The 18,953-nt window shown below is 50.4% G+C and overlaps 6 protein-coding genes across 6 annotated transcripts; all 6 read right to left on the reverse strand.

Moving 5' to 3' along the window:
- Positions 1-1,051: 1,051 nt before the first annotated feature.
- On the reverse strand, positions 1,052-1,603 carry PC9H_006856 (uncharacterized protein; the record flags this gene model as incomplete). Its single annotated transcript, XM_036776395.1, has 1 exon — positions 1,052-1,603. The coding sequence occupies one exon, from the start codon at positions 1,601-1,603 to the stop codon at positions 1,052-1,054; it is 552 nt and encodes a 183-aa protein (XP_036632414.1).
- A 1,323-nt stretch (positions 1,604-2,926) lies between these two features.
- PC9H_006857 (uncharacterized protein) lies at positions 2,927-3,726 on the reverse strand (the record flags this gene model as incomplete). The annotated part of the gene is made up of 2 exons (XM_036776396.1): positions 2,927-3,158; positions 3,215-3,726. The coding sequence occupies 2 exons, from the start codon at positions 3,724-3,726 to the stop codon at positions 2,927-2,929; spliced, it is 744 nt and encodes a 247-aa protein (XP_036632415.1).
- A 730-nt stretch (positions 3,727-4,456) lies between these two features.
- PC9H_006858 (uncharacterized protein) lies at positions 4,457-6,335 on the reverse strand (the record flags this gene model as incomplete). The annotated part of the gene is made up of 9 exons (XM_036776397.1): positions 4,457-4,599; positions 4,658-4,795; positions 4,855-4,942; positions 4,996-5,193; positions 5,252-5,494; positions 5,550-5,791; positions 5,846-5,952; positions 6,007-6,093; positions 6,151-6,335. The coding sequence occupies 9 exons, from the start codon at positions 6,333-6,335 to the stop codon at positions 4,457-4,459; spliced, it is 1,431 nt and encodes a 476-aa protein (XP_036632416.1).
- A 3,112-nt stretch (positions 6,336-9,447) lies between these two features.
- Positions 9,448-12,126, reverse strand: PC9H_006859 (uncharacterized protein; the record flags this gene model as incomplete). Its single annotated transcript, XM_036776398.1, has 4 exons — positions 9,448-10,476; positions 10,535-10,673; positions 10,725-10,866; positions 10,914-12,126. 4 exons carry the CDS (start codon positions 12,124-12,126, stop codon positions 9,448-9,450), a joined length of 2,523 nt encoding a protein of 840 aa, XP_036632417.1.
- Positions 12,127-12,918: 792 nt separating this feature from the next.
- On the reverse strand, positions 12,919-15,315 carry PC9H_006860 (uncharacterized protein; the record flags this gene model as incomplete). Its single annotated transcript, XM_036776399.1, has 6 exons — positions 12,919-13,783; positions 13,840-13,979; positions 14,032-14,257; positions 14,308-14,770; positions 14,817-14,839; positions 14,885-15,315. 6 exons carry the CDS (start codon positions 15,313-15,315, stop codon positions 12,919-12,921), a joined length of 2,148 nt encoding a protein of 715 aa, XP_036632418.1.
- Positions 15,316-15,539: 224 nt separating this feature from the next.
- On the reverse strand, positions 15,540-18,780 carry PC9H_006861 (uncharacterized protein; the record flags this gene model as incomplete). Its single annotated transcript, XM_036776400.1, has 25 exons — positions 15,540-15,643; positions 15,698-15,796; positions 15,855-15,879; positions 15,934-15,961; positions 16,017-16,070; positions 16,156-16,203; positions 16,254-16,388; positions 16,697-16,824; positions 16,879-16,947; positions 17,060-17,091; positions 17,139-17,170; positions 17,229-17,279; positions 17,335-17,452; positions 17,507-17,544; positions 17,598-17,647; positions 17,696-17,761; positions 17,812-17,831; positions 17,893-17,911; positions 17,965-18,015; positions 18,074-18,117; positions 18,171-18,238; positions 18,289-18,385; positions 18,488-18,548; positions 18,604-18,674; positions 18,732-18,780. The coding sequence occupies 25 exons, from the start codon at positions 18,778-18,780 to the stop codon at positions 15,540-15,542; spliced, it is 1,557 nt and encodes a 518-aa protein (XP_036632419.1).
- Between the last annotated feature and the right edge of the window lie 173 nt (positions 18,781-18,953).

Raw genomic sequence — 18,953 nt, forward strand, 5'->3', positions numbered from 1 at the left:
TACCCTTTCCATCAACCTCCGTAGTGGTTTCAACCTTCACTCGGGTGCTGTTAGACCAAATGTCCTATGTTGCTCGTGACTGCTTTCGCTTCACAAAAGATGCCATGGACACCAGTAGTCACGGCGGATTTGCCGATTCTTCTCCTAGACGACGCTCCTTGTCGTACTGCGCAAGCCTACCTGATTTGGTCCAGAGTCCTTGTGATCATAATTGGAGTACAGGTTCTTCCAACTTCGCTACGACGAATCTTCGAAATCGCGACCACGAAATCTCCTGCGTTCCTATCTCATTTGGTTAGCAATCAATTAATCACGATAGTAGGCCCGTAAACCAGCAACGACAGAACAAGGCGAATGAAAGTCCGCCCTTTACCTTGTTTTGCTTTGTGCCTCACTGGGATCATGTTGCTGCTAGAAGCCGCCACAAGGACACGAACTCGTAAGTCATGATCGTTTAGGGGCTGATCTTCAAGTTTAGCATTGGGCCTATGAAAGATACTACATGCACAAGGTAGCTATGTATGAGGGCATGGGGTTGTCGGTTATACGGAGGAACGGGAATTAATGGGGGAAGGATACCATACGTCTATGATTATAAGAAATTATATGTACGCGTCGAAATATATACGAGGAATCTAAGTATGTACGGGATTGCAAGATCGGACTAGGCTAGATACAAATGGGAAGTTCATCGCGTTCGTGATACATGGTACTATAGAAACATGGCGACAATTCTTGTTGGTGACGAGATCATGGCATGAGGGCGGTAATGATATCTTGTGATATGATGGTGCAAGATTAAAAGGCGGTATATGGTATGGCGATGCTGCAGTCAATGCAGGGGAGGCAATTGAGTGGGCATAGTATGATGTCAATTTTATGGGGCCGCTAAGAGCATAGGTGACTGCGTAGGTCAGTGTTCACTGAGCCACACCAGGCAGAGAAGGGAGCGGTGGAAGCGGCGATGATGGCGGTGGGGCAGGAGACGGTCCACGACGATCACTTCGCTTGATTCTGTTGGAAATGTTACTCACTGGATACTAACATGATATCAAATGTTGGAAACATACCTCACGGGCGAGTGAGCTGCACTGACTGTGCTTCTACGGGGCATCTTGTTGTGCTTGGGTAGATCGCCTGGCATCGATGCATCAGGAATACGAACACCGTGTTCAGACTCGCATTTAATCGAGCTAATGCTGCCGCCGTTCGTACGACGAGAAGACGATGAACTGGCCGCAAACGCTGTAGCGAAACAACGGACAGCTGCTGATGTAGCATCACGAGCAGATGGCTTCACTCCTGAGAACGACAAGGACATCGCAGCGCTAAGGCTGGAACGGCGACGTCTGTGGCGAGTCGATGGCGAGGGAGCGGAGGATCCCTCGCTACCCGAGCTTGATGAAGAGGACATTGGATGTGTGACCATGTCGAGCCGAGTATAGGATGTGAAGGAGCCTGTGCCAGGCGCGGTCGACATAAGGCGTGTCTCGTCAATGCATATCTGGTTCGATTTCACTGCGTCTGAGAATTCACTGCCGGTGGTGTGGCAGGAGGGGGCGAGGAGGCCTGAGGCGAAAAATGCTGAGTAGGCGGTGGTCATTGTCGTCAACGACTATGAAATTACAAAAGAAACAGTGAAGGCGAGTGGCGGGAGTGATGCTGGATCAGAGTCAGGAATGGAAGACCAGCAGAGCTGAACTATTTGAATGTCTGGTGAATGGACTGTCATAGCAACTTTACGTAAGACAAATTTGTTTCTCGGTTACCGCCAATTTGCTGTGACATGTGGCACGGCGGCCTCATGTGCGGTGAATTTTCCGCGTTTGTTGTGATTACGACCCTTCTTGGCGCCGGTCTCCTGTGGACTCGGACAAGTGAGCAGCGGTAAACGTACAGGCAACCTGTATCCGAACTTTTACCGGCATCGCCAACATCGCGCCCAAGAAGCAAGATTGCGCTAGTAAAATAGGCTAAACCGTCCGATGGACGTCGGTGCTGGTGGTGTGCTTTGTAAATAGCTTCGTCTGGCTGGCAGTGGTCTATGCTCAGCGCTGAAACCCCTTGGGTGTACACGTAGTAGCACGCAGCGTGCACTGCACGTAGATTTCAGACCGACTCTGCCCTTCGCGATGCACGAGGAACGACAGTCCTTCGAGTATGATCCAAGTCCACATCCCCCTGGTCCCTAGGTCTTCATTCCATTGAGGTCCGCCCCTCTCTGCCCCACATCCCAAGTGATCTGTCAACAGTTCATCATGTCGGTCAGTCAATCGGCAAGCTATTGTGCGCTTTGTATGTTGTCCGCCGCTTCAATGCTGTCGATCACTTTGGCAACGGGCGGAATTTCAGGGCAGAAACACACCTCGCGATCTTATCTCCGTAGACAGGCGGTGCAAACGTGTGTGAGCCTAAAACACCAGAAAGAAACAATCAACCGACGAGAAACAATAGCAACAATCCTTGCCGTACCCACGACCTCTCCGTTCGTATCAAAGGCTGCGAGGTCAGAACGACTCTTTTGCCCTCTTCTGCCGAATTCGAAGCTAGATCCATCCGAAGATTGAAATTGATCGGAAAGTAAAATTTAAGCCTTCGTTTCACCCAATTCGCGTCACCGAAGCCCGAAGTTTGACTTCTCCGTCTGCAAGATCTCAAATACGAACACAGTTAATTCCATAGGCATATGAACGTGACGGCATTAAATACATGAGGAGACATACATATATATAACTGGTTGACTTTATTTATACACGTGTGAGAGGAATGCAATGGAACTGAAGCAAATAGAACGCCCAGCAAGGCGATACAGAGATGGAGAGCATACGAGAGCACATATAATAAATATGTAGTACATGTATAACCGTGTTCACCAGGAACTGCGATTATCATCTTCATTGTGACTCTCTAGGAGCCGAGAGGGCCGCTAGTTTTCTTTCATTTCTTCGTCGATAGTATTGGCATCAATAGAGTATGCGCGATCTCTGGAACGGATAACAGGGGCATCGAGGAGACAAGATGAAGGAGTCGCTTGCTGTGGGCGTGAGTTGAAGTTCGCGTTGAAAGGCAGCAACGGTAATGGCGGTAAAGGTGCACTCGGCGGTGGGGCTGCTGCTGGCACAAAGCTGGATAAACCCCGGCGAAGCGCTCGACGTGGTCTAAGTACAGTTCATCAGCATCAGGAAAGCTAGTCTGACAGGAGAGAATAGCTTACCGTAAGGCTCCACCAACACTTCCACTCCTCATCCTCCCAACAAGACTCGTGCCTTGGCTCGCAACGCCAAACAAATCCGCCGCGATCCCTCCCATGCTACTCCCATTCCCAGCACCGATACTACCGCTGCGACTCCTCGAAGGCGAGGAGATGGAGATAGAGTGGTGTGCAAATCGCATGGCCGCGCCGGCATTGCGCTGGGGCGACTTGATGGTGTTCATGGGCGACAAGCCGACGGTTAGGCTGGACCGCCGCCTGCGTAGGCGCGGCGCACCCGACGACTGGGGAGAATGGGTGGTTCTGGGCATGGCAGCGTCCTCATCTATGAGCGGAAGTTCAGAGCTGTTGCGATGGCTCGATGGGGTCGGTGTGCTACTGCGCTCGATATCGGCTCCTGGTAGGGGGCTCGCAGGTCGGATTGGGGACATGTCGAACGATGAGGCGGTCGCCGACGTGTAGGCCTGATACGGCGCGAGCAGGCCCGACGAGAAGAATGCGGAGTACGAGGCCATTGCGAATCGACGATGGTGGTTCGAATGAACTTCAACCAAAGCCAAGTTCGAACTTAGGTGAATGAACTTGTCATAAATAACAGTAAATAACGCGTACATAAATTATGTAATGCGTGCTCCATATGATGCTTTTGATGCATGAGGACGAAGCAAGGACGAAGTTCGGGTTCTCGCCGATCTTTCACCACAACACTTGACAGTGGGCGCACGGAAATTTGCCAATATACCGCGCTGAACGTGTCAACGCTAAAAAAAGGTGTGGTGAGTGAGAAGAGCGTTGGTACGGCGGTTTCGTAAGACATCGCAAACCTAGGATCCGCTTGCCATCATGCATTTCTTGTGTTTAACGCGTGTTGTGGAATTCCGTCGCTAGTGAAGGATGCGACATCTGTTTTTCCTCGAAGCACACGCATGAATATGTCTTAGAAAAGCAGCTTTGCCAGGAAGAATATTACTGACAATTAACTGAGAAAGTGATGATAAGTTGAGTTATCATTCCAAGGTATTTTCGTGACATGACATTGTGGTTACATATATCCAAGTATCGTACATTGAGTAAATAATAGGGTAGTCATTGAGTAAATGGCAATCGTAAGTAATGGAAAAATCGTGTGCATCTACATACCACCATGTAGCCAGTTGACAGTAATTCACCTCTAGTACTGCGCGTTACGAACGCCACAACAAAAATATGGGCGTAAACAGGAACGAAAAATCGACGTGCACGCGTTTAGAATGTGTGGAGGAACCCGGGGCGACCGTCGATAGGGGGAGAGCGACCTTCACGCACAGCCGCGTTCTTGAACTTGTAGTACACCATGAGTGCACAAGTTGTGCCGATTATGATGAGCTGCGAGCCGATGGTGACCCAGACTGATTTCATAAATACAATGAGTCGTGACATAAAAAGGTTGCGAGGAAGATCACGTACGTCCAGGTCTATATCCAGGAGCATCTTTTGAGCGGAAGACCGTCGATGCGATGATTCCACCGATGCCGCCACCACCGATGGTAATAGCAGAAGCAAAAGCACGCTTCGTGTGTCCAGTGACGTTGTTTTGCATGTAGCCTGAGTAATCGTTACCAAGTAAACAACCAATACGTCAATACATAGTGTTAGCGACATACCAAGGATAGCCGGGACGTTAGCAGAGCCCCCAGCGATGCCAAAGAAGACACCAAGGTACCGCACGCCATTGACGGTATGGAAAGCAGTCTGCCATAATTTAAGTCAGATCTCTCGAGGAAAGAACATGACGGAACACGTACCAAGGTCAGGCCAATGATGGCAAAGATCGCCTGGAAGATCAGGAACGGGCCGCGGAGCAGGTACTTGTCGCTCAACCAAGCCAACGTGAATGAATAGAGGGCAGCGAAGACGTATGGCGGAGCAGTCAACAATTGTGCGTTGAGAGTGGTGTATCCCATCCCTTGGACGAGAATGATAGGCAGGAAGTAGGCGAAGGCCTTTATGATATTCTACTATGAGAGAACGTCGTGAAGGAAGTATCATAGAAAGACTCACGTAGGTAGTAGTGCAAACGGCTCCGAACATGAGGGCGTAAGACCACAAGTGAATATCGATGAGATAGGACCAGAACTTGGCCTTCGTCCAGTGATCGAATTCGGCATCGGAACGATCCTTGTTGATACGGGCAAGAATGAATTTGGTTTGCTCCTGGTCCAAGAACTTGTTCTTGTCGGGGAAGTCCTGAACGAAATAGAAGGCACTTGCACCAGCAACGACTGTGATTAGACCAAGGAGAAGCTTGAGGACAGTGTATGAGTGCTCTGTAGACGAGGGTGAGAATTACAGTACTCACGAAAATCCATTGCCATCCACCAAGATCTGCAATACCAGCCATCTCAGATATACCTCCAGCCATCGCGGAAGAGAAGCCGGCGACCATAATGGACAGGACGTAGAAACCTGTCATGCGCTTTTGGATCTCTCCTCGGACATACCAAGTACTGATGATATATGTACAGGCAGGGAAGAACCCGGCTTCGAGGACACCGAGCAGGGCGCGGCAGATAACGAGCTCCCACCATGTAGTGACGAATGCTATACCACTGAGATCAGTAAACGACTTAGCAAGCAATTCAGTGGGAGACGCACCCATGCCAACCATGACTATCCCCCACAAGGTGGTAATGCTACCAATCCAGCGAGCGGCGCCGGCCTTGCGAACAAGAATGTTCGACGGAAGTTCGAAGAGGATGTAGCTGAACGTGAAATGTCAGCAACGAGCTTGATACAGAGCAGGTATGCAAGCGTACGGGACGAAGAAGATCAAAGTGGCAATAGAATAACGCGCCCCGATCTGCAGCTGGAGATCTTGAGCCATACCCGCGACATACGCGTTCCTATTGAGCACGCTGTGTCAGAAGCAGGAAATGTAATCAGGACGACGCGTAACTCACGAGATATTGACACGATCGATGAGCGAGATGGAGTAAAGGATGGCTAGGATGGGCAGGAGGTTAACATCGACGCGTCGGATTGTCCTCTTCGCAAACGCTGGGTCGACGTGGGTTTCAGGATCGACATGCTCCCCCTTGTCGTAGTGCTCAACGACGTTGTCCGAGCCTTTTTCCGAGACAGACATGGCGAATCCGAGGTGTGGTGGGGTAAAGGAAAAGCAATGCGGGGAGCACGGATTAATTTAGCACAGATGTGGGGAAGTTAAATACGGTGACCAGGATGTGGGGAAGCGCCACAAAAGGGTCCTGGGGGAATTGAAATGGTTGGCGCATGATGAAGCCAGGCACGGACATAAGCATTCCTAGCAGTTGTCTTGGTCCCCTGAAGGTCTCTTGTGACTGGAAATACAGGTTTCAATTTCACGACAATGGAGCAGGTGGCCCCAAGTCGATCGCCCCGGCGGCAACCGCTTTTCTCGATAACCGAGCATAACCGAAACATTGAAGAGACTTGCGACCACAGTGAGGTCGAAAAAGAGGCTAAGCGGGCGCTTAAACGGGCGCTGTAGCCGTCATGCTCACCTTGAACAACGCTCTGTACTTTTCCGCGCCCAAGGTATGCCTGAATCGCGTCGACGAACGATATATGTGAGAGCGATGCATTTTGACTGCCTCTTCTGACAAGGCGTCGGGATGCCGTGGCACCAAGCGGGGAACCGCCATCAGCCGCCAGTTTAGACTCCAGCAGGGAATCTGCATATTGCGCACCCTTGGCGGACGTCGGGGGACATTCACCTCCGTCGTACCGATCTCTAAACCCTTTGTCTCTCTAAAGGCACCATGTAGCATCGAGCCTAGCGCCGATTGCTTTTGAGGTCAATTTCCTGAAATAGCCCGGATACCGCAGGGTTACGGTCAGCTGTGAGGGCTACAGTAGCTTGGAAGGTGCTTAAATGGGCTCGGATCTTCCCGATACTCGCCCAGATATGTTATTCACCTGCGAAGTAGTACGAGCAGGCCATCACTTCAAACGAACGAAGGGGGATACGCTGAGGACAGAACTCACATACATAGTATGCGAAAGAGAGAACAGATCGTCGCGGCGGCCGTCCTTAAGCTTCAACTTCAAGAATCAACAAGAGCAGACAATTACGCAAACATTGAAAACGTACAGGTTGAGATGCCAGGATTCAGGAAGCTGGAGAGACTCCGACTCGGTACCGATCAATGCGCGCGTCGTGGGAGTCAGTGTAATCAGGGGGCCTCAATTTCACCACGTCAAGTCTGCAGTGCTCGCATCAGAATCACCACGTAGGAGGATTATAGCATGCAACTGGGCATAGAAAGAGTCCCAATCTGGAGCAAAATGTGAAAATAAACAGGGTTGAGAATAAATAGGGTGTACTAAGGGGAACCGTCGAAAGAGTAACACCACTCCATGTTCGCGGGAACCTGTTCACACCGTTCAACTTTCGTGTTTACAACTACAAAGGGCATAATTATACTGTCAGAGATTTCTAGCGGCAGTTCCACATTTTTTCCTCGGTCGTACGCGAGCAGTAGCATCAACTTGGGGAACTCGGAGTATTGGCGTACCCGGCCAGAATTACAAGGATACCAGGCCGTAGACCTCGATTTTACGCCAGATGGTATTGAGGGCTTCGTTGGTCTGGGTTTTGCGTACACGAACACCCGAAATGTTATCCCTCTTTCCGAGGAAACTCAGGAAAGGGCATAGCTGCCAGAGGGTTTCCCCGATAATGCCTAGAGAGCTTTCGAGAAGTTTGACATGCGTGAAGTTGGCGTTGGCAGCTTACAGATGGTTCGCGGCTGTGGGATCTGCCTACCGCACGGGTCGCAACACACTTCGTTCAAAAAGTAGCCATATCATCATCATTGACGCATAGGCGAATATATCATCCTACAGGTTACAGCGGTGGGCGACACCAACACACAGTCTCCACGACATCCTTGAGCAACAACATATCTACGGACAACATCGAGCAAATTCTTGAAAGAAAAACATCAACCAGAAGCTTCCGACATCTACGCCGACTAGGTTGGACCATCAAGTGATCTTGCGCATTACATTCATCGACGCCATGACCGCTGCGGGCTCCTCCCATCGAGCTTCAGCGAACATTGAGCTCTTCGACCATGTCCCGGGCAGCTCCATTAGAACCGCACATGATGGTGCACCACTCAGGTAGGACGCGGCTTAAAAAGCTCGCTACGCGCTCAGTGGATGTGATGGTCGATGCTCGTATCTTGGCAGAGGGGAGAATATATCGGCGAGTACGGAGAAATCTAGACTGGACCGCGATCTGTGAAGCGGGCACTCTGTGGCAGCGGAGGGCCGCTGGGTCGGTAAGCAAGGTTCCCCGGCCACGTTGTTTTGAGCGCGATTTGAGTCAAGGAAGCGATACGAGTGAAGAAACGACGTGGTCACTGGTCCAACGTGTTCTGCCATAGACGAAACATCGTGGTTCGTTCTAATGGTGATCACGCACAGACCAATATCATGAAGTGTTACGGCACCCCCTCCTCCAAAAAGGTTTTTAGAGCTTTGTCGCTAATAAACCAGGTCTGGATGGACGAATGACGAAGTAAAGGCACAATACGTGGTGTGAGAGGGTGAAAGAGCCTCAATTCAATCGTGCGGGGTAGGGATAGCCCGCTGAGGGGGATGTCAGCAAATATTTCTCTCTTATAGGTATAATCCACCCCGATACGCAGGGAGCGGACCATGGAAGCGTATGTGTCGAAACGCGCCCCAGTCACTCGGGTGGATGGCACAAGAAAAGTGTTAATCGCAAGCAGGTTAGGACACAGACCCAGCCATATAATGTCGAGCACCTCACCTTACCCGTTGCATCCAGCGGTGTCAACAGCTGTAGCAGGTCATGTAACCGTACGGCATGCCAGATGATGTGGAGAGCCTCCCTAGACCAGGCTCTACAAACACAGGCGACTGACACGGCATCACGCCCTGTTGAGTACGATAATATTTGACGGAGGAGCTCTGGAGGCGTGTTGGAGTGGTGAATCCAACTTCTGCATTACGCTTTGGGATGGGAAGTGGGATCTTGTTACATAAGCAGGGTGTTGGCAAGCACTTAGTGGGCTAGCAAAACCAAATATTTTATACATTTGTACTTAGCAGGTGCGATGATATGAAAAGAAGTTCATGATACATAATTGCACATACATCGGCTCGATATCATTCATACCTGGCTTCTACTCATAAATCGCTACACGGTACACAATACTGCGGGTCTACAGGGATGTCCAAGAAAGTCAGAGTTTACCTACTTTGTCCTTGACAATACCGTCTGGACCTCGGGATACCGAAAAGCGAGAGCTATGTCCAACTTGCTGCAAGTGCTGACCGTCCAGAGAAATATCAGTAGATGACCACAGCCCTGTGCACTGGGGGTCCGTCTCTTGGAGAATCACACGTCGTTTTTTAGTATTCAGAAGGATGTCAGAGTCCCCCAAAAATTTTACGGCGTATTTGAGTAGAATACGTTGCATTGCCTCATGGAGATGGAAGTCGTCTGGAGGTGGTTCCGTGAGATGGCTATATTCAGGCGTTACCTGCGCAATAAACTCCTCCATCATGGGCGCCAGGCGAGCAAATTTCTGATGCAGAATTTGCTCCCAGGCGTCGGGGTGAAATAGAAGGCTCGCCCGGGAGTCCATAGGAGACTGTCCCGGTGCGGACTTGATTTCGTGACCCGCAATGTACCCCCAGGCTGACCTCAGGAACTCCACGTTCGTGTCATCAGCGGGACGGTGGCCAAGGGGTAGAGCACGAAGGAGGAATACTACGATCACCCAGAACACCGACTCGGCGTCATGTCGAGGGAGATGCCGAAATATTTGAGTTTGACCCTCAGATTTGTCTTCAGTAAGTTTATTGTCGTCAGATTCAAATTTGAGAGAACCAATTGTGCCATCGTCGGACTCGGCGTGGTCAGATTCGTCGTTGTCGGATTCGCTGTTCTCAGATTCGTCGGGGTCAGATTCGTCCTCGCTGTTAGATTCGTCTTTGCTAGGTGCGTCCTCGCTAGATTCGTCCTCGCTGGGTTCGCAGCCTGGTTCGTCGAGAGGATCATTGTCCGATTCTCTTCTACCGACGCGACCACCGTGTATTGTGCCATTGCGATCCTCAAAAAGTCGTAGATGGTTCTCTCCCGCAGAATGGACCTTTTTGTACCGGGCAAGAAGATTTGGCGGCAATGAAGGCATGGACACGAACACATTCCAAGTTCGTCCAAGAGTATGACCAGCGGCGACCGCGCGTGCCATGAACCGCGGCGTGCCCTTGTTCAAGAGAGGAAACTTAGCACTCTCGTCAACAGAGTAGAAATGATCTACTCACCGTCCTATGACGAAGGTGTTCGTGATCAGGGCTTCGTTCTAGAGACTCCTTAAAGGTGGGAGTCTTCGCCCGCAAGCGATCGTTTTCAGCCGAGTTGTCGAAATCAAATAGGCGGGCCACCGGCGGAGCATATTCCTTCCTATGTCTTGTAAGTCGTAAAGTGGGGTAGCGAGTAGGTTAGGTTACTAACTTGAAGAGGATTTCTGTGATAAAGATAGGCCGAGTGTGCTCTCTCAGGTACTTTTTACATCTGTCCTTGGGGTTGATGATGATATTAGCCTGACTGATATCGCGATGGATAATGTTTCTCTCTTTGACTGCCCATCGATGAGCTAGGGAGTTCTTAGTCAAATGATAGCGACTTAGATGCGGCACTCACCTTCGAGAACATCGTACATCGCCATGAGAAAATGCTTGATGCTTGGGATGTCGATTAATGGGTCACCCGAGGTGCCCATGACGAGTCTGGTCTTTACTCGATATACATGGGGTTCGATATTGATAGAGGTAATAGGACCCTCCTCATAGAAGACGTCTCCGTGTGTTATCACCCTCACGAAGCCTGGAGCCGGTTTGCCGTCCTGTAGAACATCATACAATTCCCCTTCTTTGAACGTCCGGCCATGCGCCCAGTAGGAATCCTTGATGACGGTGGGATATTTACCCGCTGTTTGGGCGACCCACGCCATGCGCTTCCACGGTTGTCCGACGAATTTGACTTGGCACGCAGGATATGTTTCGCCTTTGAACGTGACATCCCAGGAGGGTTTATCTTCTATGCGAGTGGATGAGCGAGTGATGGTCGGGTCGCAGCGCGGGCGTCCTGGAAGAGGAAAATAGAGCGTATACACATAGGACGCCAAGGGAACGAGGTGTTCCCAATCGGAGAACGGCGATGTAGTCAGACCGCCAGCATCGCTATATTGTATCTGATATCCGTGTGGCGATGTGATCAAGCCGTATATCCCAACTTTGTCTGGTCGAGCTTGATTCGCTAGTCCAAGGTACGCGGCCAGTTGCGTTATGCCATCCAAGTATTCGTGCTCGTTCTTGACTTCGACTACGGTCTCTAGATCGGACCACTCGGCGCATTTGCAAGGGGAAGTGGACGGGTAGGTCAAGAATCTAGACTTCAACATGGCAGGAATATCCGGAGAGCAGTCAAAGTATCCGTTGGGATGATGTTTGAGATATGCTGTGTGATGGTCCACGAAGACGATGGGTTCGTTATCCCCTGTGCGTTTTGGACGTGAATAGTTAGTGAGAGTTTGTATACGTCGGGGAAAGGATTTACCACAGAATTTCTCGCTGAGATGATTCAGGACTTTGCAAAGTGCCGAATATTGGGGCTTTCCTACAGCGGAAACGTATGATTCGGTGAGGGCTACTAGCGTTTTATCGGCTTCCAGGAGTATCTCAAAATTCGAGCCCGGAGGCGCGTTCAAGTGGTCTCGGGAAAAGTTTCTATACGGCTTTGTGTACTCTTCTCTAACCTCGAGAGCCGCCATCTCCTTGCGATTGCCTGCGACATTCTTGGTATCCTTGAGAGAGCTAGTGGCTTGGCTAGTGGTGAACGCGAAGTGATCAGCCATGGTATTGTGGATGAGTGAAGGAAGGTAAGGACAGAGATCATATTTATACTCGCCGCCTGTGAACACAAATTGCCACTGGAACGAAGAGGTAGTGTTAAGAAAGTTGCCACTGCGTGTCGCTTGGAGTCCCGTGATCGATCCTGTTACATAAGCATAGAGGCGCTGGGCCGCCCCGCCCCGCCTTTCTCCCGCCCTGTACCTAGGAGCGGCAAGCAACGATGCGCCATCCCCCGAATTACTTCATCAAATTTTCTCGTACATTGCATCTGACTCGACCCTCTGTTCCGTGCTATTGACATCCCGCGCCCAATGTGGGGCCACTCAGCTTCGAACCCAGCGACGAAGGCTCGTAGGGCCCACAGAGATTCTCTACACAACTTACAAAGCTTGTCTTCTGCTTTGCTTTACCATCTTCCGGATCACCTACATGATCATCGAGCAGAGTTTGTGGAGCACCTAGCCGCTGACATAGTAGTCTGTCTGAGTCACGATTTCCGGCCTTGCTGGTTGAAAAGACACGCCTATCGCCCACACGCTGGGCAAAACCTACTACGTACAATTTAGAGCCTCACTGGTATACGGCTAGTGTCAATACAATCTCAGTGCTAGATACAGGTGATACAGTTAGAGTGTTAGAGAGTGCGGAAAGAATAGGTAGGAATCACTGAGCGGAGGGGACGTTGAAAGTAGTTCACCGTGTCCAACGTCTGTTGACAGGGAATAATGAGAAGAGTAGAGTCCACTAACCATCGTGCAGGCAAAGGTTGGTGACTTGAAGAAGGGTCCTTGGGCCTAACCGGCCGCCGCGTCTTCTTCATCTTTGGCTTCACCACTCCACTGTTGCGCTGACGCTGGCGCCACATCCATGTCGGGGCTCATCCGCCAAATTTCCACCACCGTCCTTCCTCCCGGCTTTCGGCACATAACCGCACATATATCGCGTCCACGCCCTCTCTCCCTCTTACGAAGCCCGTCACCGCCACCATCCGGAACATCGCCAATAGTGCCCTTGTCAAGGTCCATCGTCGTCGTTCCAATCCCCGTGGCTGAAGCACCCCACAACGACCCCCCAAAGACGACCTTCCACACGTTCTCATATCTCGGCGTAGGTATATTCGTCATCCCCGTCGCTGGGTCCACGTCACTTAACACATCATACCCATATCCACTACTGCCCACATTCCCATACCAATCCCTCACCAACCTCCCGCTCCCTGTCTCAAAAACCCTTACCCGACCGTCAGACCCTGCCGTCACAATAAAATACTCATCAAACTGCAATGCCATGACAGCCGCATCGTGCGCCGCGATCCGGTGGACTACCTGCCTGGATTCAATGTCATAGGTAATAACCCGCCCATCGGAGCCACCAGTGGCGAGAATCGGGCGCGTGGAGGGGAGGTTGAGGGCAGGATTTGGACTTGAATGCGATTGTGAAAGAGAGTTTGAATTTGATGTTGGGTTTGGTGGTGAAGTACTAGTTGGCGATGTATATGTATACGAGGGAAAGTGAGCGTCGGTCACATCCCAAGATGAACCTGAACCAATATGGACTGACGACCTATTCCTCGCCCTCGCCATCTCTTCGCGTGACGCAGGCGACAGTTGAAGCTGGGAGACAAGCGCGGTGTGCCCCGCTAAGATAGACAGACAGGCTCTTCAATTCATTACGCGTCAAAAAAGCGATGGCGATCGATATTCCCCAGCACTCACCCAGTCTCTGCGCTCCAGACTCGAACGACGGTGTCAAGTCCCCCAGATGCAATGTAGACTCCGTTAAACGCGACGCAGTACACCTGATTGCGGTGACCAGTCAAAACGTGTATACATTTGCCCGTGTCGATGTCCCACATCTGTCGTAGGCACAAAGTTAGTCGCCAGATGTCCAACCTCCCGGCGACTTACCCTACATGTCCCGTCATAACTGCCGCTGACGGCTCTCCTTCCGCAGACCTCTACACACCGTACCCTATCTTCGTGCCCTTCCAAGACCCTCAACATCCGCCCCTTCTGTATGTCCCACACTCTCACAGTCCTGTCCCTCGCTCCTGTTACAGCCGTAGGCGAGCGATGGAGGAGCTTCAGCGATCGAATAGTCGCCGTGTGCCCTGTCAGCGTGTGGATGCAATTGCTGCGTGTCGTTGAGACTATGCGAGAGAAGGAACGGACGAGAGTACATACCCATGTTCCACCTCCCATACTTTGATAACTTGGTCGCAACCAGCGCTGACGACGATTGCATTTGGCTGTCCCCACCCTTCTGACGCCCCACCAGGCTCACTCGTCGTCTCCTCGCCATCAGAGGCCCCTTCATCGTCCAGATCGAGCCCAAGTGCTTCCCTGTGTGAAGCTGGCAAAAAACTCACCCAGGCCTCCCCATCCCCATCTGCTGCGCGCCGCCTCAGTGGTCTTCCACCCCGGCTCACTAACCCCACACTCCATACTCCCGAGGTATGACCTACTAATACTCGATGCAGTACCCCCGTCCTCGCACTGAATACATGGATCTTCGAGTTCGCACTGCCCACGACAACCCACTCCGAATCTAGTGCAACCGACGTGATCACCCCGCCCTCCCGTTCGTTCGAACCCATTGGAACGGAGAATTCTCGTAGCAGGTGCCCTCCATGTCGCCAGTTTTGCACTATGTTGTCCATTAGATAGCAGACAGTAGAAAGAGGGTGGCCTACATGTCATATAGTGATATTTGAATCTATGGAAAGATGAAGACGACAGTGGAGAATCTCTTATTTCAGACGGCCTTGAGGCCAGCCATTCGAGGGCGGGATCCATGGGTTTGTCAGCAAATTCTTCGAGTTCCTTCAGCGGTTCGTTCCTGCCACTACTTGGGCGGGTGCCGGTCGGGAAATGGTAGAGATCACACATTCTTCGCCACACGCTCTCGTCACGTACGACTTGCCGCCATGACTTGGAGACCTGGCTGAGATATGCGAGGGAGTTAGGGTCATGAATATAGCTTAAAATGTGCAGCCCGAGTTCGATGGGCAAGTCTCGCAGAAAATCTCGTTTGAGGAGGGGTGCGATTGAAAGTGATATGAAACGAAGTTCTGATGGGGTGCAAGTGTGTAAAATCGAGGCAAGGTACTGTAACCTGGCTGGATTATCCTGCTCTGGTCTCGGTGATGGCGCGGGAGTGGGCGGCGGTTCGACGGGGATGTAGAGGCGCATGAAGTTCGAGGACAAGTTGAAGGATGACGAGGACGAGGAGGGGAAATTTCGACAAGCACGTGATTTCCCTATGAAGGTCCCTTTTACACATCCCTGTTCTGACAGGAGGCACGGCTTGTAGTTCCAAGAGTTATTCCATCATGCTACTTTAGAACAAATGGAATGTCGTTCGCATACACATTCGCTTTCAAAATCAAGCATTAGTTGTCCTGGAAGATATCCCTTCAATTCTTTTCCGTAATTTCAATCTGCGACTGGAATCCTTTATTGTCTTCGATATCACTCCCTTTCTCCACCTTCTCGGTGAGGTCTCCAGGAACAAAATTACCTGAAGGGATGCATGAATATCCTGATGATGTACTTGAAACTCAATTCAACGTACCGTCGCGTAGCTCTCGCTCTGCCGCCGCGTGGTCGATAACCTTCGCGTACGATGTCCTCGGCACAAACAACGGGGCTTGCTCAAACAGAGCGTCCATTTCTATATCGCTATGAGGATTGGCAGCTGCAGTGGGGCAGAGAAGGAAGACTCTTCGTACCCTCGAGACGGCGTCCAGTAGTTTCCTATCAGATCGATCTTTCAGAATGTCTTCATTAAGAAGGAAAGATATTTCCTACTGGGTAAAACGCCCAAATGAATAAGGCGCTGAATGGACCTCTGTTTAGTCATAGGTTCAATGGAATGGCAGAGCTAAACCTACTTGGTGTGTCCGCAGATGGCAAATACTAGATCTGGCCGAGACATCAAGAAAATCCTAGCGGATTGATCAAGCGGTACTAACAGTATCTTGCAACATGCAGTTAGGTAAATATGATGTTGAGTAAGAGGAGAACCCTTACTTCCAGCCTATGGCACCGAAGGCCTTGGGAGTGACTTGTGCGATGAAGCTTCGCCCACGCGTGAGCAACACAAAAAATTTATCGCGTAAGAAACTCACAAGTTTGATAGCCACGACGATGAACTTGTAATCGCCGTACTCTTCGCCCTCGTCCTCGTTGAGAATATCTCAGCGGGGTACGCCCAAGACAGCGGACCTATACACGCGCTGAAAAAGAAGTTAAATACCCAAGTTCTGTGCAAATGTTAGCGGGCTACGCGGCGGGCAACAGAAGTTGACCAACGTGACTATGTACAAGGTGTCGATCAGTTTCATGACATGAACAAGGTCATAATACTCACTGATGAATATCTTTTTGACAGCGCTTTTTGTTAGCAATGGAATCGGGAGAGTCCTGAACGTGAACATACGTAATGGGCCTTTGAAAAGAACATCATTAGGTGAGTGTTTTACTTTGGCTAGGAGTGCATCCCTACTGCGTCACTGTATATACGAAAATTAGGGCAAGGCTACTATAGCAGAGACTTGGGGTGTATACTCACTTATCTACGGTACCAGGCCACCGAGCCATTAGGATCGACCCAACGACGAATGAAAGCCCGGAGGCAATATTGCCAATGATCAACGGCCTCCGTCTGCCGGTATGGTCGATCCAAAGAACACAGCAGGCCTGCAAAGTAGACGTCAGTAAACGGCACCCGATCCTTGCCTATAGAGCACATACCTCTCCTATGAGGGCAATGATACTATTGATGGACTGGAAGAGGAGGATGCGCGTGGAACTGAACCCCATCTTGACGCTACAGTAAATTACAAGTTTCATTCATGGGAGATAAATGTACCGTTGCAAAAATCTAGAGGAGCCAAGATCAATAATGTATTGGAAATCTAAACTTGGGGCTTACGGTAGTGGAGTAGTATTGAATTGCGCTGACACCTGAAGAGAGGTTTGCCCGTCATTAACTTGTGGGTGGGCAGACGTACCAGTCATCTGCACCGAAAACTGAAGGATGTATCTAGAGGAGGATGTCTATAAGAATTGCGCTGCATCAACGCGACGAGGAAGTCACACACCCTAGACTCAGGCGACGGAAGTTGCTTGGAATAACGAACAGTTCCTTCCAGCTTTTGGGTCATCGTTAGTATGGGCAACTGGGCGCATCGCTAAAAAGGAACTAACCTAGAGTCACCGATATCGCGAGCTCTTTGGAGTTCAGCCTTCATGTCTTCCATTTGAGACATAACAAAAGGATCATTGATATCGCCATGAGCGTGAAGGCGGGCCAGTGTTGCGCGAGCTAAGTAGAGCAAACGATAAGAAATAACAACAGGTGTGGTAATTGAATAAGTACCTTCGTCGATTCTGCCTTTGTCTGCCAACCATCGAGGACTGTTCACAAAGGAGTGACGAAGCCTTCGAGCAAAGAAATGTTGTTAACTTACGATTCAGGTAGCAAAAGGATGAAGGCGATCAACGGCAATGCTGGTATAATCTGACTGATGGTTTAGAAGCCTTTCTGAAGTGGAACCGTGTTACGAACTTGCAATCCCAATGGGATCCTCCACTCCGCCTGCGTGCCTTTCAGGCCAGCAGAAGTGCCGTACGTCTGATATACGAATATCAGCACATTGGGATAGAACACTCAATCATACGTACAACCCAGGACGCTATGAATGCTGGCAAGAGTATTCGCATTGCATTAGCTTCGTCGCGAACACCGATCACATACTGACATACCACCTATTCCCAACATGAACTGACCCGAAGATGGATAGTCAGCAAAATGAAGGATAACGCAGATCCACTTACTTGTTGGAGTGTAGTAAGGCGGCCACGAATACTTGGGTGAGCAATTTCTGCCTGGACAGGATGGAGTCAAATTCAAGTGCCTGTGGTCGACGCAAAGCATGTTGTCTACCTGGTATAACGGGGCAAGGTCGGACATGATACCAACTCCAAAACCTAGGGGTGAATGTGTAAAAAGCATCACTGCAGAAGAGAGAAAAAATACGCACCTGCGAAAAAGCGGCCAGCATACATGAAATCAATATTTGTAGCACCAGTCTGCAAAGCGCCTCCCAATCTTCGCACGTGTGTAAGGGAGCATGAATACCTAGTGAATGAGGGGCTTACATGTAGACTGCAGCCCCGATTTGAATCGTGATTCGACGACCAAATTTGTCCGCAAAGTAGGCCACAGGGAACATGCCAAAGAAGCTGGTCGTCAACCCTACGTCAGTACGAGGGTGAGCGGAAAAGCAGAGTGGTTTACCATCCCAAAACTAACGTAGTGGTTAGATTGTATCATTACGCGACAAACGTATGGGCATACCGAATATACTCGCTATTAATCCTTGCAAATTGGGATCGTGATAGCGTGGCCCCATTGTGGCCTTGACGCCCCCGTTCGAACTCGGCGCGTAAAAGCTGAGCAAGGAGGGCACTCACAATGAAATCGGGCGCTGGAAGTACTCCTGCTATGACACCCAAATCATATCCGAATATAATACTACCCAAGCCTATCCAGTGTTAGTTATGTGGGTCACGAAGAACAAGCCAGCCAACAAACAACATACTTGCAAATAGACCACACAACCACGTATACACTTTGGGCGGCAGCACCATGATGCAATAGCAGAATATAGTCGAAGAAAGCAGACGCTTCTTGGTTCCTGTTTACCCACCTGTCGACATATATAGACGGTCAGTGCCCAAGGGTCGTCTCTCTGACGGATGCGGCGGGCCGCGGGCATGGGTGAAGCGGGTGTCAAAGGAGATATACAATGATCACAAGACGC

This window comes from Pleurotus ostreatus, assembly GCF_014466165.1.
Source record: "Pleurotus ostreatus strain PC9 chromosome Unknown scaffold_4, whole genome shotgun sequence".
Classification (NCBI taxonomy): Eukaryota; Fungi; Basidiomycota; class Agaricomycetes; order Agaricales; family Pleurotaceae; genus Pleurotus; species Pleurotus ostreatus.